The sequence below is a fragment of the Macrobrachium nipponense genome, chromosome 42, assembly GCF_015104395.2.
Source record: "Macrobrachium nipponense isolate FS-2020 chromosome 42, ASM1510439v2, whole genome shotgun sequence".
Lineage (NCBI taxonomy): Eukaryota > Metazoa > Arthropoda > Malacostraca > Decapoda > Palaemonidae > Macrobrachium > Macrobrachium nipponense.
The window spans coordinates 32,690,807-32,717,792 of NC_061103.1; the positions used below are offsets into that span (position 1 = coordinate 32,690,807).

At 36.7% G+C, this 26,986-nt stretch overlaps 1 protein-coding gene across 6 annotated transcripts; it reads right to left on the minus strand.

The window, feature by feature from the left end:
- Positions 1 to 6,816: 6,816 nt before the first annotated feature.
- Positions 6,817 to 26,751, minus strand: LOC135213058 (transmembrane protease serine 9-like). Of its 6 annotated transcripts, XM_064246897.1 has the most exons (19): positions 26,618 to 26,741; positions 25,728 to 25,773; positions 22,792 to 22,829; positions 22,013 to 22,158; positions 20,969 to 21,084; positions 17,488 to 17,600; positions 16,786 to 16,910; positions 16,104 to 16,304; positions 15,329 to 15,500; positions 14,563 to 14,819; positions 12,627 to 12,763; positions 12,246 to 12,348; positions 11,673 to 11,822; positions 11,167 to 11,335; positions 10,212 to 10,305; positions 9,216 to 9,396; positions 8,499 to 8,641; positions 7,745 to 7,874; positions 6,818 to 7,017 (listed from the first exon to the last, which is right to left on the minus strand). In XM_064246897.1, exons 4-19 carry the CDS (start codon positions 22,149 to 22,151, stop codon positions 6,959 to 6,961), a joined length of 2,289 nt encoding a protein of 762 aa, XP_064102967.1. In that variant the 5' UTR covers positions 22,152 to 22,158; positions 22,792 to 22,829; positions 25,728 to 25,773; positions 26,618 to 26,741; the 3' UTR covers positions 6,818 to 6,958. The 6 variants fall into 6 exon arrangements, with proteins under 6 accessions (XP_064102965.1, XP_064102963.1, XP_064102964.1 ...); XM_064246895.1 differs by lacking the exon at positions 25,728 to 25,773 and having other exon boundaries at positions 6,817 to 7,017; positions 11,673 to 11,810; positions 26,618 to 26,744; XM_064246893.1 differs by lacking the exon at positions 25,728 to 25,773 and having other exon boundaries at positions 6,817 to 7,017; positions 26,618 to 26,744.
- Between the last annotated feature and the right edge of the window lie 235 nt (positions 26,752 to 26,986).

The following is a 26,986-nucleotide window of genomic DNA, read 5'->3' on the forward strand; positions in this document are numbered from 1 at the left end:
GAAAATATTAGGGGCATGTAGAAGTACAGTAGTAGCCACATTAAGGGGGGAGATAGGAGCTTCTTCAATGAAAAGTAGAATTATGAATGGAAGATAAGCTATGTAAATAATACTTTAAATGGACGGAAAGAGATACTGAAGAAATTAATTACAGATATGCAAGAAAAAGGAAAGAAAATGGTGGAAAACTGTGGAAAAGTACATGCATGAAGTTAAAATAAATTTAAGAAAATTAGAAGGAATGTCCAGAACAGAAATAAAGGACAAAGCCAGAATATGGGACACAGAGAGGTGGAAAGAAGAGTTGGAAAATAAAGTGACTGTGAACATATATAAAACGTGGAAAAGAGAAATAAAAGGCGAAGAAATTTATGACAACTCTATGGGTTCAGTCCTTCTCTTCAAAGCCAGAACCAACTCTCTTAATTTAAATATAGCAAAAAGGCACCAGAAGGAGAACACCTGTTGTCCTTTTTGCAATGATGCAGTAGAAGACATATTTCATTTCCTTTTATATTGTGATACATATATAGAGGAACGGGTTAAAGCAATAGGGCTACAACAACCCTATGAAGAGAAGGAAAGTGACGTAGTGGGAAAATATCATTTTCAGGTAACAACGAAATAAGAAAAGAAACCATATACTTGATGTGGAAAAAAAGAGAGAAAAAAAGGAAAGAGCTAAACAAATAAACAAACAAAAACAAAAAATACCCAAGACTAAGAGGCGCCGTTGCAAAGGCATTGCCTCGACCCATAACTACTACTACTACTACTACTATTACTACTACTATAGGTAGAATTGTCAGGTTCAAAGAATCAAAGGCCTCTTCCAGAAACGAGACGACTTTAAAGTTGTTGATAGAAAAGCGCCTAGAATATAACATTGGATATTATGTTGGGTCTACTAGGCGTTTATTGCAAGTCCCCATCGATTCCCAAAGAGGTGTCAGTCATCACACTGGTTGTATTTAAATATCAAAAGAATTTCTATTTACAATGACCTTTCGCTTCTTCTTTTAGAATCTCTGTAGGACATCAAGAAGCTGTTCTTCCTCAAACATTCAAAGTACTTCCTCACCATTTACCTACGCATTGTGTACCGCCAATAGTTCATCTCTTTTTCTCTTTCTCTGTCACCATCTTTTTTGTATTCTTTCAAAAGGTTCTACACTTTTCCACCATTCCCCTTAACACTAAATTTGCATGGTTCCTGGTTCCTGGTTCCTAGGCGCTCACTCCACAAACACGGTTGCGGGCACACTACACTTTGAGGTGCAAAGCTTTATTTACTTTTACCCAAACTCCCTTTCATTTCTTCTTCTTTATAAGTGAGGCAGAGCCGTGTTACTTAGCTTTGACATCCATCGCTTTTCAGGTTAAGAACATTCTTAATTTTAAGGGCTATCCTTATATATTCTCCCAGTTTTCTGTTAGGGGATAACAGTGTCCCTAAATTTATATCCTTATCTGCTTTTTGTAATAATTTACACGTGAATAAATGTTCAGTAGTGTCCTCCTCCACTCTACATATTTCACAGACCTCGTCATTAAATTTACCCCGGAAGTTAGCCTTTAAGTTCAACATATTCAGTCTGGCTTTCATAATGATACAGGCATCCTTTGTTTTCAGTTCCCTCATGTACTTGTTTTCCTCGAAGTCGTCTATGAATCTCAGCTTCTTCATTTCTTTTCTCTTTTCTCTCAAAGTCACTTGGATATCTTGATTAATTTTTTTCTTTATTTCCTTTTTCAGTGCTGCTTTCGGATATTCTCTTAGTCCATTAATTTCTATATCATATTTGGTGCATATGTTCACCCACACTTTTTTGTCAACATTGCCCATATGGGGCTCTTAACTGATCTTCAACTATTTCTTTTACTAATCTTTTCTCCTCCGAATTTATTATGTTGTGGAAAAGCATTAACTTCTTATACTCAATTCTGTTGGCTACTGGCCATATGCCGGACTCGGCTATAATTCCCCAATACGGCGTGCCCTTAGGTTGTTCATACATTCCTCGGAGGATCCTATATTGCATTTTCTCAAGCGCGTTTAATTCATTTTCCGTTACGTTACTCCACGTCTCTATGTTGGCAAATAAGGTTGGTACAACTACTGTTTCATAGATCTTTTTCCTTACTTCTAGTGCCATGTTTCCTACTTTGTTAACATCCCCATATCTTCTGATTTCTCTTAGTAGGTACTCAACCTTTTGATTCTTTTGATTTCTCGTTTTAATACTTGCTTCCTTTGAACCATTCAGTGTGTACCATTCTCTTAAGTACTTATATTCTTTCACGCTACTAATTGGGCCATTTTTAAGTTCTGTTTTTATTTGTACATCTGATTTCTTTGCCTTTTTATCTATTACTAGCACTGCTGACTTACTTGGCTTCGTATTAAATGTAAATTTCTTAAGCTGCTCTAGGCTACGGCAGTTGCCAATTGCCATTTCTACTCCTTCTTTCCTGCTTTTGAGGAACATTATGTCATCAACAAATATTAGGGACTCTATTGCATACAACCCTATTTACAATTACCTTTCGCTTCTTCTTTTAGAATCTCTGTAGGACATCAAGAAGCTGTTGTCTTCCTCATACATTCAAAGTACTTCCTCACCATTTACCTACGCATTGTGTACCGCCAATAGTTCACCTCTTTTTCTCTTTCTGTCACCATCTTTTTTAAACTCTTTCAAAAGGTTCACACTTTTCCACCATACCCCTTAACAGTAAATTTGCATACCACCCTGTGTGCTACGTACTTCTTATATTTGTTATTATATCACGACATTTTCTTCTGTTCATAGTTTTCATTTTGCATTTAGCTGAATAGTCGACTCGACTGTAAGATAAGGTAATTGCATATCTTATTAACACAGATATTTAGACAAGTTTTTAGACTACAATTTCTTTATATTATTTTCATTTTTTTAATGTCTCACAGATTCCCAAAGTAAACTGCAGAGTTGACAACAAATCTTGCTAGTTTGGCATTGTTTTTCACATGTCAGTTTTATATTTTCAAATAGGAGGTCTCAAATATCCCATCAATATCAAAATCACTTTATCTTGGGAAGAACTCAAACACTAACAAAGGATTCGACACTGTCTTTTTTGAGTTGAAGTGGGGTGGCAACGACTTTATCCTCTCAGCCATTCAGATATAAATTGATTACGACTCGGTTGTAAGTACGCATTCCTGTCGAATTCAGGTTTGTATTTAGAACTGACATGAACCTGTTTCATAAATAAATAAATAAATAAATAACTATAAACATCTGTTTGTAACACCTGGCTGTGTACATAATAGTTTGTCATGCCAGTTGAATTAGTAATGAGAGGCCATCGTTCGCCAGTCAGAAAAATAAACGATGTTTATTTTCTAATCTTCCCAATGGAAGTTATCTTTTTATAATATGCTTATCATCTCAGATCCTTTGGGAAGAAGATTAAACAGAGAACTACCTACATGGCTACAGTAGGCTCGCTACGATTCAGAATATATCCGTTAACATACCTTGTTCCATTACACACTGAGATATTGTTTAATAATGAAATTGTAACTGAGGTAATTTGAAGAACTGTAATAATTGCTGAGAAAATGTACGATAAAGTATGTTTATTTTACGAATCCTCTTGAAATCTCTTTGTTTACTAAGTTATCTGTCTCAGGACTGTGATCGGATTTTGTTTGTGCTAGTGGATTGTGGGTAAGAATGGATTACGGCATCAGGAATGTCAACTTTCGAGACAAAATGCTGAAGCGTGATTGGTTTATAAGTATCAGAAATTAGGTAGGATTTCGGAAATTAGAAGTGAAAGGAAAAATCCGGTTTAGTTTGCACACAGACGCTCGTATTGGTTTCCGTCGGGAACGTGTTTTACCTAATTTCTTGCGGTGTCACAATTGTAGCTACGATGTCGTTTAATAGTGAAATTTTTTTACTGATCAGGATACAAAAGAGTGCATATAATACAGTAGAGGGGAGATGATGTGAGAAATGCACAGTCTTTTGTTTGGTTTTACGTTAACTCCCGAGGAGATGGTACTAAGCTTGGCGCTCAGCAAAAATTCCAGAACCTGAAAACTTAAACGAAACTGCAAATTTCTCAAGATATCTCACCTTAATGCATTATTATCATAGAGGGTATAGTATATACTTATACTCTGTTTTTTTTTCATCTCTCTATCCTCCTGTGATGTTTTCGCATGGTAACACTGCGTCCCGGGCTTTAAATAGTTACGCTATGTGTATGTTTAGGTAAATAAAAGGATATCTGGGTATACATTTGCAACTGAAAAGTGTTTTAATAATTTACTGAATGCGAATTACACCGTTAATATTCGAAATAGGATATTATTCAAAGCCCGGGACGCAGTGTTACCATGCGCAAACACGACAGGCGGATGGACAGATGGAAAAAACAGAGTACAGGCAGTCCCCGGGTTACGACGGGGTTCCGTTCTTGAGACGCGTTATAAGCCGAAAATCGTCGTAAGCCGGAAAATTGTCAAAAATCCTAAGAAAATCTTACTTTTAATGCTTTAGGTGCATTCAAAACTATGTAAACTGCATTCTTATTGTATTTTTCATAAAAAAAACTTTAAATATAGATTATTTGGCATTTTTGGTGTTATATTTCATCTGCCAGATCAGCATTTGTAGGCGTCGTAACTCTGGAACATGGGTCGTAACCCTGGAAATAATTTCTGATGAATATAATTGAAAAGCGTCGTAACCTCGGAACGTCGTAACCCGGGGACTGCCTATTGAATTGTGATCTCTATACCAATACTGCGTAGTTCGGTGGTCTTCCACCAGGGAGGCGTTGCAAAGCCTTGCGGCCATTTTTAAAGGTCTACTAACCCACAAATTAAACGAATTTGTGCGTTGTGAATGTTTTTTTTATTGTTAATGTTTAAGGAGTAAGTGTTTAGCAAATTTTTAGGGTTTCATGAGTAAGTGTTTTTGAATGTTTGTGAGTAAATACTTAGTTTAGGGTGTTGTGAATGTTTACTGAATGTTTAGTGTTTTGTGAATGTTATTGAATCTTTATTATGCAAGTATTCAGTGAATGTTTAGTTAGTCTTTAGGGTTTTAATGAATGTTTAGTGTGTAAGTAATCAATGATGTTTAGTGAATATCTTGTGGATGTTAGTGTTTAGTGAATGGTTAGTGTAAGCATTCAGTGAATGTTTAATGAGTGTTTAGAGTTGAGTGAAAATGTTTTGTGAATGCTAGTGTTAAACAAATGTTTAGTGCATAAGCATTCAATGAATGTTTAGAGTTTAGTGAACGTTTAGTGTACTAAGTGTTTAAGGTTCAGTGCATGTTAGTGTTTAGTGAACAAATGTTTAGTGTATGAGTATGTTTAGTTATTGTTTAGAGTTTAGTGAGTGTTTAGAGTTTAGTGAAAATGTTTTTTGGATGTTAATGTTTAACCAATGGTTAGTGCATAAGCATCCAGTGAGTGTTTAGGGTTTAGTGAATGTTTAGTGTGCAAGTGTTCATTTTGTGTTTAGTGAGTGATATAAGTGGAGGGTCATTCACTGTTTAATGAGTGTTTAGAGGTTTAATGAGCATTAGCGTTTAGTGAGTATTTAGTGTTTAATGAGAGTTTAGGGTATGGTGAGTGTTTAGTGTATAGTGAAAGCTTAGTGAATGTTTAGTGTATAGTCAGTGCTTAGTGATTGCTTAGTGTTTAATGAATGTTTAGGATTATGTCTGTGTTTAGTGAATGTTTACTGAGTGTTTAAGGTATAGTGAGTATATAGTGAGTGCTTAGTGTTTCATGAGTGTTTAGAGAGAGTTTAGTATATAGTGAGTGCCTAGTGAATTTTGACTATTCAGTGAGTGTTTAGTGTTATTGAGTATGATTGTATGTTAAATGTAAGTGTTTAGTGAGTGTATAGTAAGTGTGTGTTTAGTGAGTGTGCGTGTATAGTAACTGTGAGTGAAAGTGTCTTGTGAAAGTTAGTGCTTAGTGATTGTACATTACTGTTTAGTTAATGCTTAATGACTGTATGCTAAGAAAGTCCCGTAATTTGCATGAACCATTTTGCTAGACACTACTTAGATCCAAGAATAGATGCTTAAGTCTTGACCATAATGGTTGGAGTGCTTCGGCCAACCTGTTGTTGTAAGGTAATTTTTCTCTGTGAAATTGGGTCCAGTAATAATAATAATAATAGTAAACAGACAAAAGTAATAGTAGTAATAAAAGGAATTAAGTATAGTACCATGAGCTAGACCGAGACATTTCAATATGGCCGCTCGAGGTCACACGTTAGGCAGGGAGATCACCACTCCAGTGATATACGCTCTATGATTATTACACAAACTTTTCTCTACTGTTCTCTCAAAACATTTCATGAATGAACAATGTTTCCTTGGGGAGCGCCAAGAAAAACCTTTTTACGCTTTATGTAGCCGAGTGGTTATAATGCAAGCTGGTCTCATCGATCAGCGGTTGTAACACCCACCCTAGACGTTTTTTTTTTTTTTTTTTTTTTTTTCATATTGTATCAACAGTAATAACAACAATTGAAAAGGAAAATTATAATAACAATAAGTCTTTGCGAGGTAAGATTTATTACCACAACCAGTTTTTAACCCCAGAGAGTATTACACAAGTGATTGTATAAAATGAGTCTAGCTTGTTTTTTTTTATTATTATTATATATCTTGTAGAAAGTAACATCATTGAATCAGTCGGAAATCTACGCCACAGGACACCACGAGAGAACCGCTGGTAACTCGCCTGATCCATCGGAGATATCCTTGAAAAAAGTGAAAAGATCCATTAAATATGACGGAAAAATTCTTATACCACAACCAGTTTTTAACCCCAGAGAGTATTTACACAAGTGATTGTATAAATGAGTCTAGCTTGTTTTTTTATTATTATTATATATCTTGTAGAAAGTAACATCATTGAATCAGTCGGAAATCTACGCCACAGGACACACGAGAGAACCGCTGGTAACTCGCCTGATCCATCGGAGATATCCTTGAAAAAAGTGAAAAGATCCATTAAATATGACGGAAAAATTCTTATACATTTCGTATGAGGTGACAAATCCTTCAACTTGGTACAACTTGGTACTATGTATGAATTACTAGTTAAATCATAAGTAGTAAAAGAAATATCAAATAAAAGAGGAAAGCTATTTTTGAATCTCCTTGAATAGGCGTATATAGGCGTGAAATGACAATAAAATTAAATATTGACTTGGGAATTCGTCACTAGCTGCAAAAATGCTCAGGGAAATCTTCAATCACGCATTATTTCGTGATGTCACTTATCCACGTCAACGATATAAAGTTTATAGAAAATAAAGTTCTTGATAATAATCCGATCACCGGTGTAAACCTCCTTGAGCTTACCAGGGATAAAGGATAGGAATATGAGAATTGGAGAATGCGGTTAAGGTGTCGATAGCAAATGGATAGTATAGATTTAGGCCTAATGAAATATATCGGGGTAGATCCACTAGCACATTCTTGGTCTCTGCCTATCAAATAAGCACTGAGGTTGCTCTCTCTCTTTCTCATATCGACCTTGTTATTACACTGAAATAGCTCCTGGTGGGTGGGGGATGCTACTTAAAATCTAATTACGATCACAAAAAAGCAAGAATCATTATCACGATTCCTAGGGCTAGGTCTATCGCCTACTTGTCATATTTTTAAATAGCGCTTTAATTAAAAGGAATCACAGAGATCTCGTTACTTACTGGTTACACGGGCGTATACCCCAGGGTATTGTGGTTGGGCACAACCGTTGCCCCAGGACACCACGCCGATCTGGACTACGTGAGTCTCTGCTTCGTCTCCAGCAGTAACCATAGGGCCGCCTGAATCATTCTGTAGAAGAGTGGAAGGGATTATGTTGCATTTCTTTAAAAAAAAATGCTAAGGATTTTTTATATGTAATTTTTGTGTGTCGATTATCTCAGTAGGATGTTGGTACTATGATGAAAAGTATATATTGTGCTCGGATTAAAGTTAAGTCTAGCATTTATTTTGCTGAAGAAATGCACGTTGACTAAGACAATCTTAAACGGACACTTGCCCGAACCCGTTTCGAAAATATAATAGTACTACTATTTATCAATCATGATCTCTTACTGAAATAGTACAAAATGCGTTTGAATAAAATGTCAACTCAGTACCTAATATCAATTACAGTTATCACGACTATTTTTTTATTAATAAAGTTACGAGAAGAAACTGGAAATGAGTCTAAGCCGCTGAGGTGGGACCTTTTAATGATTACGCTGGTCTTGTAGCACCTGTATTATCCTAGCTATCATTTGCTTTTAACTTTACTTCCTAATATTTTTCATCAATTAAACATTATAATGATTTAAAGTCTGGTTTTACCAAGATCACTGACGTTTAAACTGGAGATTTTTCACATGATCTACAACGATGACGGAGAGAGAGAGAGAGAGAGAGAGAGAGAGAGAGAGAGAGAGAGAGAGAGACCTGGCAAGAATCCTGTCCGCCTTCCTCGACACCGGCGCAGATCATATTCCTCGTAATGGGAGCATCGCCGTAGAATGTCTGGCACTTGAAGTTCGGCATAGTCGAGACGTCCACTTCATGTAGCACATAAGGCTGAGAACCGCCTGAAACAAAGATACTTTCTTGTCACGTTTTACATTTTTGGGCATCTCGGTAAGTTTAACTGGTCTTATTCTTGCATAGGCCTAATTTGCATAGCTAACGGCAATGCTCGGTTTACCGGTAACTTGTCTACTCTGGCTATCATGGGCTTTAGACTCTCAATCTATTTAGACTGAATGTTCCATTTAGACTTAAAATTCTCTTAGCTCAAGGTCTGGAGATTGAATTTCCAGACCTTGGTTTCAGTCTTTTCTTCTCATAGGACCCACAGTAAATTCGTCACTGACTCGTTCATTTTATACGTGCCTCTAGAGAAACATATTACAAAAAAGTTATGTGGGAAATAAGATACAGTAATTTCAAAATACCAGATACCTAGGTAAAATCATAATCACGCTTACGAGTACCTACGTGTTTATGAAAACTACTATTTTTTCTAGCATCAAATAAGAAGCAGGGTACTTAGTTACGGAAAACTGTTCTTTTAACAGTCTGCTAAAAATACAGTAAATTATATTCAGTGAAAACAATAGACGACTTGAGACAGAAACAAGAGGAAAAAAAAAAGGATCAAACCTTGGGAGAGAACCCCCCATCCGGTAACCGTAGCGATCACTTCCCTGTACCATTCGCCAGCGATCGGCATGCAGACAGGGGCGACTTTGTTGTCGGGCGAGAAAGCAATTGGTGTGGTCAGTTTCAGCAAAGCAACGTCATTATCTAAGTTGGTCGAGTTGTAACCGAAGTGGACGACGATCTGCGGATGAAAATGCGTCATTGGCTCTTTATTGCTGAGAAGTTATGCTGTATTGTTTGTTTGTATGGCGTTTTTACGTTGCATGGAACCAGTGGTTATTCAGCAACGGGATCAACGGCTTTACTTGACTTCCGAACCACGTCGAAAATGAATTTCTATCACCAGAAATACACATCTCTCATCCCTCACTGGAATGCCCGAGAATCGAACTTGCGGCCACCGCGGTTGCAGGCAAAGACCAAACCAACCACGCCACTGAGGTCAGTTTCAGTACTGCCGTTTTGGTGGAATTCACTGGCCAGTAAAAAGCTCGTTCTAGACAAAAAACAATGTAGCTTAACTCACACTTTCAACTGTCATTTTCTCTCTCTCTCTTGACAAGACTGTGATGTGGCTGAAACTCTCGCGCAAAAAAGATCTAATTAAGAGCATGAGATCCTAGATAATATCGATTAAACAAAGCACAACCTGTTTTGTTTGCCTTACATGACAGACACAGATTTATCCTAAACAGAAAGCGTTCAAAGGCCGATGGTTCAAGAAGCATCGCATATTTTAAGCGTGTGAGAGGGAAGCAGTTCCGTTACAATTGACATATAAACAATATCTTTTTGAACAGGTATAATGACGAAGTTTAAGAGATGCGTAGAGCTATTTTCTGTTCACCAGAGACTTCATATAACATCCTGGACAACCAATTATTTATTCATTATTTTATGGTGACTAATTCTAAGGGAAGGAAATAAGAAGAAAGATATTAATTACTGTGATATCAACTGCCGTTTGCTTTATTAAAAAAAAAGTATTTATATTACCCTTCCGACGTCTCTCCTCTCAGTTACATAAGTCTCCGTCTGGTTGCTCCAGTTATGTTCGCCGATCACGACTTTAATGTTCCTAGGCCGAGCACTGCAATGGAGATTGTAGCAGAGAATCGGTTATATGACTCGAGACAGGCTATTCGTCTTACCAGATAAAACGTAAAATATGATATTGAATTTTAAAACATTATTCACGATAAGCCTTAAATCCACGGTAAAAAGGTAAGTGAAACAGGGACTTAGAACAAGTACTTTCGTATTATGTATATTCTAAATTTTCAAGTTTACAATTGTGCAATTGAAAATGTAGAATATATTACGAAAGTACTTGTTCTAAGTCCCTGTTTCACTTACCTTTCTACCCTGGATTTCAGGATATTCTCAAGTACGTGTTCCTTCGTGCTACATTGGATTATTCATGATAGATTAAACATAATAATTATATGTAAGCAATAAAGCTTTTGAGTAGCTTATGGAAATGCTCTGCTGAACGTAGTAACCGTCATTTGTATGGCTTGGGGGACTAGTGCTTCTACCCTGCTTTGGAAATCGTTATCAACTTCAGTTTTCTATAACTTACAATCGTCCATCCTTTAACAGAAAGGTTCATCTCTTACCTTGGATTTCTGATTCCTAAGCGCTCACTCTACAAACACAGTTGCGGGCACACTATACTATTGATGTGAGGTGCAAAGCTTTTTTCCCTTCTTTACTTTACTCATTAGTTTAACTTTATGCAACTTCAACATGATTATTTCAAATCATGTCTAGTATCCTTTTCTGCAACAATAGTAAGTTAAACTCATTATACATTCAGATTCTTCTTCTTTTCTTGCTCTTAAGTCTCCAGACTAGACTAAAGAATGGAGTTTGGTTGTCTCTCCTATACTGGTCTTTGTATCTAAAGAAATACAGATATATAAAGTAAAGTATTAAATCGAGAACTCACTCTGAAACGCAGTGAGCAGCAGTTAGGATCCACTGGTCAGCGATGATGGAACCTCCACAAAATGGAACATTGCTGGAGGCACCAGTGATGGCCACTTGCCAGGGGTATTCGTGGACACCGGTCTCGACTCCTCCTACGATCCTGTTGACTGAGTTTATGCGTCCACACTCTGAAACAGATTATTATTATTTAATATAAAATAGGCACACAATTATATGGTGCAAGCCACGGAGACAAACAAAGCAAGAAAAATAGAGATGTGGGCAATTAGAACTTCAATAGTTCAAGCGAAGATGCTTGTTCCATAAGAATAGTGTTTATCTCCTGAATAATAATACTGTAACAATGATCATAATAATTTCAGTATGCTGGTTGATTACGAAACAATGACAAATGCTTTTCGAACAAAGTAGAGTTTTATGTGTAGCGTCTCTGAAATAATATGAAACTTCTTTCGAGTCTGACAATAATATCATGACGTTAACTTCCAGACGATTTTCACTCACTACAGTCCACTGTGGGAGATCCAGTTCCAGCTGTGGTTGGTGCAGGTGTGGTGGTGGTCCTCTGTGTGGAGGTAGTAGATTGCTCAGTGTTGCCATCACACAGGCCATTCGTTCCATCCGTTGTTAGCTTTTCAAGATCTTCCAAATACTCTGCGAATTTCAAGCTCCACTTGATTAAGACACAATTTAGCTTATGATATAACCCAGTAGTTACACTCTGAATCTGAACTAAAGATATTTCACAATTTTGACACCTATATGTCAGCTGAATTCGAAGAAGTACATATGCACTAAAGGTTTTGTCGCAAAAACATTTTCCGAACTTTTTTAAGCATCTTATGGAGAAACCTTTGCATCATGTAGCTAAAATTAGTATCAAAACTGAAACTGTCTAAGTCAGAACATTTGTAGCACCACTTTTTCTGAAAAATGAATAATTGCAAGTTTCTGCCAATATTGGCCATTTGTGACTAAAATGAATGACGAAATGTGCAAAACGCTAGAACGGGAATATACGTGATGCAGCCTAATGCTCTTTGAGATAATATGAATAAGCAGTTCAACTGTACTTACGAGCCAAGCTGGTGAAGAGCACCATTGGCTCAAGAGAAGACAGACCAATGAGAACCCATCTACCATCTTCTTCTTCCATGGCTAACGGGCTACCCATGCCGATCTTTAAAAAGGGTAAAAGGTAAAAATGATCTTTGATAAAGACTTATCTTACTTACGAGCATTTTCAGCTAAAAATTTGCCATATTTTACAGAATATTGTTACCGCAAGTCATTTACATTACTAAAATAAGGTAATGGTTATCAGAGGGTTTTACAATTTTGAAGACATTAACTCGAAATCGTTTACACAAGACGAAACGGCTCTCAGATAGGCCTGAGTCGAATTTACTTTCGTTAGACGAAACGGCTATAAGGTAGACTTAAGTCGAATTCACTTACATAATGCATATCATATCCGCCTTCTGGGTTCATGGCGCAAACCTTATCAGGTGTCGCGTATGTACCAAACATTTGGGTGCACTGTTGTCTTGATAAGATCCTCCTTCCAACTTCGTATGGAGTAGCTGTGATATTCCCTGGAAAAGAAAATGAAGGGAAGTATGATCGCCGATGCTCTGTTTAAAATTCTTGTATACACATGAATGATATGTTTTGCAAAACGTCGTGAAGTAAGTCGGTAGCCAAACTGGACCAATTATCCAAAGAATTTGGATATTGTACTGGCCTTTGTCTAGTGAAGCGTGTACGTTTTGAACAATAATCATAGTGAGAAAAAGTATGAGGTTACATAGACTGTGGTTCTGTTTCACTTCAGGAAAACTACTGCAGTGAAGCAGTCTTGTGCGTTAGACTTTGTAGATGCTTAGCAGCATCTAAAGGGAAAAGTTAATTTATTTGTAGATGTAATTCCCACTATATCATTCATCCTGATATTTTATTGATTATATTTCTAAAAACTCCAGTTTTGATTCTTACAAAAATATCCTCACTATTAGGAATTCTCGATTTCAGAAATTGTGGAACGGTGGAAACTGCCATCTTACACACACACACACACACCCACACACATACACAAATTTCTCATGGAAACTTATTAGATTCACTGCACAGTACCTAATCATTTTAAACAGAATGTCAACACCTTCAAAACAAAGCATCCCGTAGGGAGGTAGTGCCGCCAGTGCACCTCATGCTGTGCACTGTAGGCATTACTTAATGTTCTCTGCAGCATGCCTTTGGCGCCTAGCTGCAACCCCTTTCGCTCCTTTTACTGTACCTCCTTTCATATTCTCTTCCATCTTATTTTCCACCGTCTCCTGACAATTGCTTCATACTGTAACTGCTTTGAGGTTTTCCTCCTGTTACACCTATCAACCCTTTTACTGTCAGTTTCCGTTTCAGCGCTGAATGGACTCACAGGTCCCAGTGCTTGGCATTTAGTCTAAATTCCATATTCAACTCAACTCAACAACAAAGCCAACACAAAACTATGTCATCCAAGAGTCTCAGATTTGATAGAAGTACCCCGCCCGTGACCTAAAGCCTGATGAATTTATTTAATTTTATGTTTAACCACCATTGCAGCAAATCAAACCAGAGATCGTCATGTCACTGATTTAGAGCAAACACTCGAGAACTGACGTATTCAGTGACCCTGAGAACTACGTTGAAAACTTTATCTTTATGACCAAGTGTTCTTTAATTTCTGGAGAAAAGGCCTACAAGTCTTCACTTGCGAAGTCTTCGCCTGATTTTGAGCTGTAAACAAAGCTTATTTTAATACACACTAAACCAGAAGCGGTGCATAGCTTACACAAATGGTCAACGGCTCTAGAAAGTAATATCCGGGACTTTTAGGTTCTGTAGACATACTTGCCATACTAAAAAGTTCCTTTTAACGTATGGGCAACATCGAATGTGAATGATTTCTTTGTATGAGTTGTTTTTTTTACTGCAAAAGCCTCAGTCAAATCGTAAATTGGTCACAATATTATGCTTCTTTGGACTGCGACTCTGCATTACTTTAGCCAGATCAAATTAATGATCTTAAACAATCAGTGCAGGAAAAAAAAAAAGTTTGTTGCAGTCTGACAACTTGAACGCGACTTCCTTTTTGAAATTCAATATTCCCATTTAATTTTCAATATGTCGGATGAGCAGTAAAATGTTCAAGTTAGTGGTGGCCATTTATGACACTACGAATAAAATGTATCAATTCCTAACTCTGCATAGCTCACATAATTCATTTATCCCTAACATTCAACCTAGACTTAATTTAAATTCATTTTGTCTGAACGTATCTCTCTGGATTGGATGAAAGCACGTGCACAATCAACTAATTATCAGAAGGTTTATCGCTGATACACTTTCCTACCTGAATAACCAGTGAGAACAGCCTCAACATTATCGTAAGTTTCGTAAGGGTCGGGAAGACAGGGAGGTTTGACCCAGTAATTTAGCTGTGCCCGTCTGGAGAGAAGCAGAATTCCAGCGTCGTGGTTCCAGTCTTCGTAATTGAACTCTGGATGATAGGCAGCGCTTTCAACTGGTATTCTCTGCAGGGTGGGTGTTGGGTGATGAAGGTTGTGGGAGCCAAGGAGGACCTCTGCTCCGTTTCTCAAAGATGCGACCCTGGTTGAGAAAAATTATAGTTTTATTCGTGCTTCTGAGGCTCCTCCTCTTATGTGGATACATTATTTGCACAGTAAGTTTATGCCATTCGTCTTCTGTAGGTTAAGATATTGTCTCCGAGTAAGTTTATGCAATTAGTCTTGTGTAGGTTACAATATTGTCTGAGAGTAAGTTTATGCCTTAGTCCTCTGTATGCTAGGATATTGTCTCAGAATAAGTTTATGCCATTAGCCTTCTTTAGGCTAGGATATTGTCTTAGAGTAAGTTTATGCCATTAATCTTCTGTAGGCTACAAAACTGTCTCAGAGTAAGTTTATGCCATCGTTCCTCTGTAGGCTACGATATTGTCTCAGAGTAAGTTTATGCCAATAGTCCTCTGTAGGCCACGATATTGTCTCAGAATAAGTTTATACCATTAATCTTCTGTAGAGTAGGATAGTCAGTTCTCTCTCATTAAGACTATCTTATATAACAGTTTCACGACCAGTCGAACTACAAAAATATCGTACATCATAGCACACGCTGCAGTTGTTATAACGAACAGATCGTTGTAAAGAGCTCCACCGCAGAATGGTTCGTTTGTGGCGGGGTAAACGAGCGCCACATGCCAAGGGTATTCATTGACTTCGGTCACTCCATCGTAGGTGAGGCGGGTTGCTCGGTTGACAGTTCCACAAGGACCTTGAAGAACAGGTAGAGATGAAGGAGGGCTTAAAAATATTCTTTATAGTACTATATGACAAAAATATTTGAGAAAAATATTCCAGAATGAGTGCTCTTGGCAGACGGGAATGCTCTTAAACCTGCAGAAGTGTCAGTCACTTGAAATGATATTGATTAGAGGACAAGAATGCTACGAGAAATCTTAATTACCTCTAAATTTTAAGCTCTCACTTTTAAGGGATATGAGTTACATCTTTGGCTAACTTTAACTTTAAATGCAATAAAAACTACTGAGGCTAGAGGGTTGCAATTTGGTGTGTTTTATGATTGGAAGGTGGGTGATCAACATACCATTTTGCAGCCCTGCAACCTCAGTAGTTTTTAAGATCTGGTGGCGGACAGAAAAAGTGCGGACGGACAGACAAAGCTGTCTCAAGTTTTCTTTTACAGAAAACTAAAATGGGCAAATTTTCCCCAAAGGTAGTGCAATCGTAAATTTAGACCGAATTTTCTCAATAGAGCAAAATTTCGCTTGATTACTTTGTGTCAAGAGTTTTAAATACTTCCGGGAGATAAACATAACCTAGAAATATGAAAATAAAAAAAAATTCAAAATCTTACGACAACTAGGTTCTGGGCCTGTTGCTATCAAATTGGAGGTAGCCGTAGGCTCTTGGGTTTCTGGGGAGGCTGTAGTTGGTTCTGTAGTTTCTGGGGACGCTGTAGTTTGTGCTTGGGTTTCTGGGGCAGTGGTGGTTGTAGCCTCTGATGCTTCAGAGGTAGCAGTTGTAGATTCTGGGGCCCCGGTGGTTGTAGTCATAACTGAAATTCAGATGTGCCCAGCCTTAGAAAATCTCCCGTTTTTAAACGAGGCAAGATGTTACTGACCTTGAACAGATGCAAAGCAAGAAGAACAATGAACGAAACGTAAATACTGAAAAAGGTAGGACTATTATCCCTTTTATTTAACCATTTTTTTTAAAGATTCAAAAGCAAGGGCAGTGCACCTGATCTGATGCCAGAATTACAAGGGATACCATACAGGGTGAACAGATGCAAAGCAAGAAGAACAATGAACAAAACGTAAATACTAAAAGAGAGAGGGCTGTTATCCCTTTTATTTCACGAATTATTTTTTTAAAGATTCAAAAGCAAGGGACACTGACTGGGCCCCTTTTCTGATGCCAGAATTACAAGGGATACCATACAGGATGTCCATAAAGTCCCAGTGCCATTACAAGTATCTATTGCTCAGAATGGTACTGGGACTTTATGGATACCCTGTAGAATCCTGTCAGTTTACCTTCTGAAGCTGAGACGATGCACCAGAAGCCATCTCTCGGGCTCTTCTTCTTGTGAGTTCGGAAGTTGATCTCCAGGACGTTTGTTGTGCTATGTTGGAGGAGGCCATTTCTCTTCCCGCAGAACCTGGAAAAAAAATCCATGTTTTATAAAATATAAGATGTGCAGTTAGTGTGAATGTTTCAAATGGAAAATTGGAAATACTTCAATATTAGTTTCTATGGGATTCTGTCACCTACAGAAGATTTTCTCGAGTGTAAAATGTAAATTTTTTTAGGGAAAATCGAGTACTTCAGGGATAATAGTGTGATGTAATTATGTAGAAATGAACGACCAAGGTATAAGAAAGGAGTGAGAGAGAGAAAGTAGCTACGATAATAATATAACAAAAACAACTCTGCTACACACCTTATAATTCAACCCACATAACGAGAACGTAATAGTGACTTGAATGCATAAACTTTGCGAGCAATGTTATCAATAGATTTTTTTAACATTATTTATTTTTTGGTTCGAAACAGAATGCACTATTCCTAAGTCCTTAAAAGTGACCTGCGATGATGTTTTTGATGAATTAAACTGGTTGGCACAACTCTGTAATCCCTCTCCCTATCGTGAAAGGAGCGATAACTCAGGAATCTCTCTCTCTCTCTCTCTCTCTCTCTCTCTCTCTCTCTCTCTCTCTCTCTCTCTCTCAACGTACCGTTCGTTGAGGTCTCCACCAATGAGTTCGAGGTAAGTCCCTCTGCAGGGCTTGGTCTTCGTCAGGATGAAGGTGGTGCAGAAAATCGATATCGTGGATGCTGTTGATGTTGCCTGTAGAAGACGAAGAAGAAAAAAAAATATATATGCTTATATATATGTATATATATATATTATTATATATTGCTACTTTCAAGCCGCATACATCCCCTCTTTGACTGTATAAAATGTTATGTATAAAATTGTGCAACATTTTTCAGATTCCTAGCCAGCTTAGAATTAGGATGTTTTAAATGTGTATTCAGATTTCGCATAACAATATAAAAAGAATATATAACATAGTATGAAAAGAGAGAGAGATTATCTTTGTCCGTTCGAAGCCAGAGTTGTTTTTCAAAACCTGTCAACAAGTTTGATTAGAGACATCGAGGTCTCCGTTGTGTTTTCTGCCATCACGTCTGATAGGGACTTTCTCTCTCTCTCTCTCTCTTGCACGGCACTTTTGATTTCAAAGTAACGTAACGATTTCATACTTACTGAATGGTCACTCGTAACTTGTGGATTTCAGATTTTATATTTCTTAGAGTTTATTTAGTATTATTTAGTGTTTTTGTGGAATCTGAACAAACATTATATTTGTGTGTAACGGCACCTGTTTTTGTGAGTGTGAAACAAGCTGCAGCAAAGAAAGAAAATTGGTATACCAAGAAGGTAAAGTGTGTTATATTTTTATTAGTTGCAACTAATATCTAATGGTTATGATGGTTTGGTAAGAAACTAATAACTATTGGTTACGATGGTTTAGAGAACTAATAACTAATAGTTACAATGGTTTGAGAGAAACTATTTACATTTTTTCACATTGTAAATTTTTTTGTTTTGTGTTTGTTTCATTTGAAGGGATTTTTATGTTTTGTGCATTTATTTATTTTCTTATTGAAGCGTATGTTTTTATTTTATATTCTGTGTGATTAATACTTTTTGCAATTTTGGTATTTTCCACATTTATGTGTGTTTTCATTTTCATTCACAATTTAATTAGCTTAGCTGTTTTCATTACGTAATCATTGCACATTTAATTGAATTTAACACTTGTGAATTAATTTGCACTTTGAATTCTTTTCAAGTTTTATTGTTGTTTAGCACTTGTGAATTAATTTCCAAATTTCAATTATTGCCTAACACTTTTAAATTTTGAGTGAATTAATTTTCTTGAATTTTGTGATAAATTAATTTTGATTTAACGTTAATTAATTGACTCAAGAATTAATTAAACTTTACTTTGTTTTCAAGTAACTGTAATTTTCCATGATATTGTGAATTTCACTTAAAATTTTGAGTTTAATAATAAATTTTTGTATTTAAAATTTTTATAAGTATTTCATTTCTCACCACTATACATGCATTTAATTATGATTATATTGGTGTTAGGTAGAAACATAGAGTGGTAATTGATCTGTTTTCCTTCAGTTAACTTGAAGTGACTTAGAACCAGGGAAGTACTTAGACTTTTGAAATCAGGGAAATACTTAGACTTTTAAAGTTGTTGATGGAGTGATGCCCTTTGATTAATTTGATTACTTACAAGATTACCTCACACCTGTTTTGATGAACTTAATCTGATTTTCTGCAATACTGGTAAGTTGTTAAGGGATCACTGTTGCCTTTAGAGTATTCAGTCGTTTAGCACCTGTGATGAGGGTTCAGGTGTCTGGCTGTTGTGAGGTAACAATTAATGAATGGTAAGTGTAATAACCAGATACTTGGCACTTTGTCACAATATATATATATATATATATATATATATATATAAATATATATATATATATATATATACAGAAAAAAATCACTCACACATATACTTTAACTTAAAATCAGGAGATGAACTCCCTGATCGTAAACCTCCCATAACATTAACTGCTTCGGTGCTACTTTAGTAGGCTGTCTACATATGTGTTTCTACACTGTTTCGCCTGTTTAGGTACTAGCCCGTTGGTGGTCAAATGTCCCTGAGTGCATTTTACCACATTTGATCCCCGAGGCTGGCATAAGGCCAGCTTAATCTCAAACAACAACAACCCTTGGTGCTACTTTAGGGACATTTGACCCCCGACGGGACAGTACTAGTTATAAACACTGCGAAACAGTGTAGACCGTCTACTAAAGTAGTACCACTGCTTCATCCACCTACACTAAAGACTCATCAAAAGTGCATCAAACAACCATACACACGGTGTGCCATTTACCCTTTCTACCTTGCATGCATTTAGTCTCATCGTGGGAAGTGAGGCCCCTCCATTCTAATGCTCTAATACTGAGCTCTTTCAATATTCTCTGCAGTTGGTACTACTTTGGCTTGTTATGTACGCGTTGCTAGTACTAAACATGGCGGAAGCTCCTTGGGACGCCATGTTTAGTACTGGCCCCTTGGGGATCAAAGTATTATATACACCCTTTTCTATATTTTGAGGTCGACAAATATTAATATGCAATATTTTGGTTCCTAAGGGGCCAGTACTAAGCACGGTGTCGCCATGAGCTTCCGCCATGTTTAACTAACACCGCTTAGATTTAAAAAGCCAAAGCAGCACTTTGCAGAGTCTGTTCACTATCCGTCCGTTCACACTCCACTCATGAACCGTTTTCCTATGGCACAATTTTGTACCGACATCTATTGCTCTTTCTTGGATTTCTTGCCTCATTACATTCGCAAATATGTTAGAGCCACAGATTATCACACCTCCGTTTCTATCATTTATTCCTGTAATATATGAGCTTCCCTTCTATCGTGTGACCACACCTCAAACAATCTACGTTTGTCCTACACTGAGCTTTTCATGTGAAATAAACTGAAGACATAAACCCACCTCAATGACCAATTAACCAATCTCAGTGACTAATAAACCCACCTCAATGACAAATAAACCAATCTCAATAACTAATAAACCCACTTCAATCGCCAATAAACCCACCTCAATGACCAATTAACCAATCTCAGTGACTAATAAACCCACTTCAATCGCCAATAAACCCACCTCAATGACAAATAAACCATTCTCAATAACTAATAAACCCACTTCAATCGCCAATAAACCCACCTCAAGGACAAATAAACCATTCTCAATAACTAATAAACCCACTTCAATCGCCAATAAACCCACTTCAATGACCAATCTCAATAACTATTAAACCCACTTCAATCGCCAATAAACCCACATCAATGACCAATAAACCCACCTCAATGACCGATGAATACATTTTAATGACCATTAACCCAAAAAATACCAATAAACCCACCCACTTCAGTGACCCACCTCAAGGACCAACAAACTCACCTCAATGACCGTTAAACACACTTCATTGACCGTTAAACACACTTCATTGACCGTTAAACACACTTCAATGACCAATAAACCCACTTCAGTGACCAATAAACCCACCTCAATGACTGATAAACACACTTCAATGACCAGTAAACCCACCTCAATGACCCAGGAACTCCTGTGATTCTTGGGGTACCTCTTAGGGAAGTTTTCAGAGTGAATGACAGCTTTCTGGCCGGCGCAGAGAGTGTGGTTTCCGCTGCTCAGCGCAGTTTCTAGCGGGAAAGATAAATCTAAACATCATTTTCAGGTAATGGTGATCGATGTGAAATAACGACAGTGTTAACAATTCACAATCTAATATTTCAGTAATGTTTCATTTAGTGGAAATTATATCACGTTTAAGTAGTGAAGAAAAACCAGTGCTCACTTCTTCAGACGATAGTCTAGCAAAATTCACTTAAAATATAAATTTCACGCTGCTAGAGAGAGAGAGAGAGAGAGAGAGAGAGAGAGAGAGAGAGAGAGAGAGAGAGAGAGAGAGAGAGAGAGAGAGAGAGATAGTGTTGCTAAGTGCCCTAATAGCAGAAATTACTGATGACAGATTAAGACAGATGTCCAGAATTGCTCAAAAAAGGTTATGAGAGAAAAGTGATTGTGAGCACGGTCGCCCATTAAATAATTACCATATCAAAACCTTTCTGGTGGATGAAAGTAAGTGCTAATCTCCTTTCAAAAGATACCACTGATCTTAAAGTAATTTGACTAAATGAAATTTGTCTGAATGAGACTTTTGAATAATGACGAAAGTCGTATAACTGAGACATAATTAAACCTTACATAATCTAAGTGATGAATGTTTATGAGAAACTGGAGGAAAATGAACAATCTTGACGTAACTTTGAGAAACGAAACTTGCCAAACTTGACAAGGCTGGTCATGAATGTTATGAAACTTGATGAAACTTTTAAATGAATTTTACAACTTGATGAAACGTTCTAAATTCGATTTATGAGTCTAATACCTAGACAATTGTTGATGATACGATACTTGGTGAGGCAAATTTCGAATAAATTTATACAAACCAAACCTAAATATAAAGCTTCATGAACCTTATACGGATAAGGATTATTAGTATGGACGGAACTGGTATACTGAAACTTGAAACGAAAGCAATTTAAAAAAAAATGAGCCTAAACTTACCATCGAACTCGATCCGACTCTTCACAGCCTCACGCATCAGTGTTGCCAACTCCCTTGGGTCGATGGTGAAATCCATTCCCGTCAGAGGATGGTCCTTCGGAAGTGTTTTCGGAGCATTGGGGCGTCCCACGGGATGCATTACCCATCTGAGGAATCAATGAAAAGACGAAAATGAATGCAAATGGAAATAACGGCAAACGTTTTTGTGGGCAACGGAAGGAAAACATAGGCCTATACTCTTTTTTTTCCATCTGTCCATCCGCCTGTGGTGTTTTCGCATGGTAACACTGCGTCCCGGGCTTTAAATAATTACTCTATGTGTAAGTTTTAGGTAATTAAAAGGATATCTGGGTGTGCATTTGCAAATGAAAAGTGATTTAATAAATTACTGTATGCTAATTACACCGTTAATATTTGAAATAGGATATTATTATCATTGTTGAATGTAACTATCTAAAGCCCGGGACGCAGTGTTACCATACGCAAACACCACAGGCGGATGGACAGATGGAAAAAAACAGAGTATAGGTAGTTTTTATGGTCTATTCCCACTCTCTCACGAAGAGCAATACCTACATTTTTTAAATAAATTTATTCACTAACTATATAATATATATATATATATATATATATATATATATATATATATATATATATATATATAATGAATTGCAATTTATACTCATAAATCAATACTTACTATCAACATAGGAATACACAGCAGACGACAACGTACCAATGGTATTACAAAAGTAATTTCTGGTGGAAATTTCACTTACGTGGTAGAGTTTGAGGCCGTTCCAATACCCAGGAGGCACTGTAACAAGAGACAAGATATTTAATGTTTATCAATAGTACTTTAGATGATTATAAACTTCAAGTCTTAAATACACGCTATTATCGAATTCAGTTCAACTTACTTCCAAAATCCAATTGTAATAATATTTGAAGTTTATAAGCACTGGCCAAAATTCGAATCTATGCCTTACGGCTCTGATACAGAAGTAGACTACAGTTTTTGGCTTGATACAGAAGTAGATTACAGTTTATTGGCTTAATACAGAAGATTACAGTTTATTGGCTTGGGACTGAAGAAGACTACAGTTTATTGGCTTATATTGGATAAGATAGCAGTCGATTTCAATATTAAAATAATGATAATAATTAAAAAATACTGGAAAACTAGGCATACACTGTCAGCAATTTTTTTTCACAAGGATAATTGTAAGGTTAAAATATGTCACTTTGCATCTAATATCGCCAAACGTTTTCCTTGCCTCCTACAAGGAGAGAGAGAGAGAGAGAGAGAGAGAGAGAGAGAAAGAGAGAGAGAGAGAGAGGAGAGAGAGAGAGAGAGAGAGGCAAGCTTTAAAACATTAACGGAGCCAAACTTTTATGGCTGGTTTTATGACAGACTGGATGACCAGATGAGTCTACCATGGACGCACTGGTTGAAAGAAATTAGGAAACCATGGTGGCCACACGAAGAGAGGCGAGAGCGAGAGGGAGAAGAGCGGATAAAAGCAACTGAAAGGAAAATCACATAAAATGCAGAAGAAAGTAACAGATCAAAATAAAAAAAACTTTTTTTCTATTTTACAATAGTTTTTCTTCATATCATTGTTAAAAATGTATATATGATGAGTTAAAAAATATATACAATAATGAGGAGTATAAAATGGTTCAATTACTGACAAGATTTCTTAGAACTTAAAATCTTAAAAACTTTAGAACTTAAAATCTTCAGAAACCTAAAATATAAAAAATCTTAATACGTAGGTATTGCCGTTACAAAGTAATAAATGAATGCAACCCATAACTAGGTAAACACACATCCACAACACTGGATGATCTAAGTATGAAAACTAAACCAAGTATGAGATGAATGTTAAAAGCAAAATTGATGTGAAAGCTTAAAAGGCAATACAACTTAATATTGCGACCTGACATCAAACTAACTTTACCGTCAGTATATAACTGAGATCATCAATTAGACCGACCCAAAATACAAACGCTTTCTGAGCAAAATCACCCACTCAACAAAGTACAACACAGTAAAACTAAGCAAAAACCACCAACCAAGACTCGGAGAAAGGCAAACCAATTATTAAATTTCCCTCACTATGATTTATTTTCAAGGAAATATGATTTCAATTTCTTTTTGAAAAGCTTGATGGAAGGTGAAGTCTTTATATTAGTTGGAATGTTGTTCCAGACCTTTGGGCCCCTTAATCGATACTGATTTAGCTCCCATGTCAGTAGCTGTTCGTCTTACAAAGAGGTCGTTCGACTGACGAGTAGGTCTTACTTGTACATCGCCCAAAGTGGGGAATTCAAAAAGCCAGTCGGGAATATATCCATCCACTCTAACTGTCAAAATTGGTGTCATATGATCATATTTTCTAGCCCCGCCATAAGCTATTTTAGCTGCGAAAGTCTGAGCTATCTGAACCAGGTCTATTTGTTCTCTAGTTGTCATTCCCCAGATTTTGCTGCAGTAGTTGATTACACCTAAGGCCAACGACTCTATTATTGTTAGGCGAGATGTTTTACCTAACCAGGTAGGGAATCAATTTGCTGTCAGATCTCGGGAAGGAATAAGCCAGCCTTGAGGAGCTAGCAATGGCTCTTTCCCTTTACATGGTCGTGAGCTCTCTGGTACGAGAAAGAAGCTATGGTTATATTTGGTTGAGTTCTTGGCCAAGTAACCCCTCACGGTGGGAAATAAAAAACGCGGAAAAAGAACCCTAGCCTAGACCTAGACTCAGAAGGTAAACAGAAGAGCCCAAACAGTAAGAAACTCACCAGGAACGCTAAGACTATTACTGGTGTCCAGACTTCCATTTTCTGATCAGAAATGGAAAGGAGACCGGAGGTATCTCGGACGGAGCCCGCTGATGACTGTTAGGTCCTCGGAATCGGCCGTTAAATATGAGTAAAACCGAGTACGGGAATGTAAAGGTGCACACTTGCTAAGTGTGCTATCAAAGACAGTATTTAATCAAGTTCTTTTCATATACCAATAACTCGTGAATGACGTAAGGTTATAGGGCAATTTATGGGAACTGAAGGGCAGATGTCCTTTTAAAAGGTCGCGTCTGATAGTCATAAGTGAAACTATATTTCCGTATGAATGATTTATAAATATTTGAACGACTTTGTCGTGGCTTATGAATACCGGACTCTGATGGAAATTTCAAATTCATTGCTCTATGGTCTCGTCTTCATTATGTTCCTTACTCAACGTCTTTTCCATTGGCTTGCGAGTTGCTGTTAACGCGATTCTAATATGAACTTCAATTATTTACGTCAGCTGGCGGTAATGAGCGGATATGAATGCTGTTGGGTACATTTGCAGTACTCTAGGCGGTTGGTAAATTGCCAAGTATTAATATTTAAACAAATTTATCTTTTATTAGAAAAAATATACAATATTTTACCATTTTAACAGAATTACATTCAGAATTTTATCCGATGAGAGTATTGTTGTCTTTCTTGTAACAATACATAACCAGCTTAGATTCTACACACATTTTTTTTTCTATCTTAATTATCACATACTTAAATATATTATGTATATACATGCATATACCATGTCTATACACTATATATACTTATTCATTTCACCTACCTATATATCTGTACATACTAAAATCCCAAGTAACTACGTGTAAAATGAGAATAAATGTTTTTAAATGACTTACACAATACATACCTATTTCTGTATATAATTTCTCTTAATAAACTTTAAAATTCGGTAGCTGTGGGAATTATAACAAAAACAAAGGCTAAAACCCTAACAAGAACAACCACAATAATCATAAGAATCACATCAACATGAATAACTTTGGTAATAAGAAGAACCATGATAAAAAAAAAAAGCTGGAAATAACGTAGGCCAATTCCTATTATCCTTATTTGTAAGCCTATAGGTCTATGCCACTTCGAATGATTCTGTTATTTCGAAAAGAAATTATTTCTTTAAATGAAATTCTAGGAAAATTATATCCGATATAGTTGTAATTACTTGAAATGTTCAAATACTGCTTAGGCCTGGTAATTACATAAGCAAATAGTTGCTGTAAACGCCTTTCGATATTAGGCTATAGGTCTACATGGCAGTGTATCATAATGTGAATCTGTCTTCGCCGTACGATTTATTCTGAGATGAACAAAGCTTTACCCACCGTTATGCATACTATGAGAAATCAAACTCGAAGATTCCTGGATATAATAATGAAGTTGCCACAATTTATAAGGTTCCAATTGATTTCGTCAACCAGCAGATAGGTACATACTGCCAGCTCGTAAAGTTGTAAACACTCATCCGGCGAAGCTTGTGAATGGTTCTATTTTGTAAATTATGCCAATTATTGTGAATAGTCCGTAAATTGTGTAATGTGATTAATTAGGAAAAGATATAGTCTTCATTAAGATTTTATCGTTGATAAATTTGTCTCAATACGATTTGATAAAGATATATTACCAAACTAACTAGGCCGCTTGTCATCTCACCGAATGCGTTTACGACCGCAGAGAATCGACTTCATGAAAGTATTAATATGTGGTATAAATTGTCTAAAAGGAAAATAAAAACATATATACTTTGCCATGAGATAACATTCGTGTTTTGTTTGAGAGTGGGGAACATAACATATCTGATAATATCAATCGGTAATTATCATTATCCTGTGATTAAAGTGAGCCCATTCCCACACAGTTGTTGATCCAGTCACTGATGTTATCAAAACTGCGCGACACGGCGCCCAACAGTCATTACATATTCTTATATTTTCCTAAGTTCTGTCATTTTAGCAGAGATGAAGGTATGATTTTGGTGTTTCTTGCAATGATGTTTCTTAACTTTTCTCTTTATCTGGTGCTGGTGTTTTTACTTGGATAAAGTACACGTTTGGCCCCCGAAATAGCTCCTGCTCTAAGAGTTAGTAACACAGCATTTAATAATTTTGATAG

What these genes read in the sequence shown, in the direction of transcription:
- LOC135213058 (XM_064246893.1), bottom strand. Translation starts at nt 26,668, where the DNA reads ATGTTATGTTCCCCACTCTCAAACAAAACACGAATGTTATCTCATGGC. An exon ending in GCGGATATGATATGCATTAT is followed by an intron (nt 12,349 to 12,626) that starts GTAAGTGAATTC and finishes CCCTTTTTAAAG; the next exon opens with ATCGGCATGGGTAGCCCGTT. An exon ending in ATGGGGGGTTCTCTCCCAAG is followed by an intron (nt 8,642 to 9,215) that starts GTTTGATCCTTT and finishes TCTTTGTTTCAG; the next exon opens with GCGGTTCTCAGCCTTATGTG.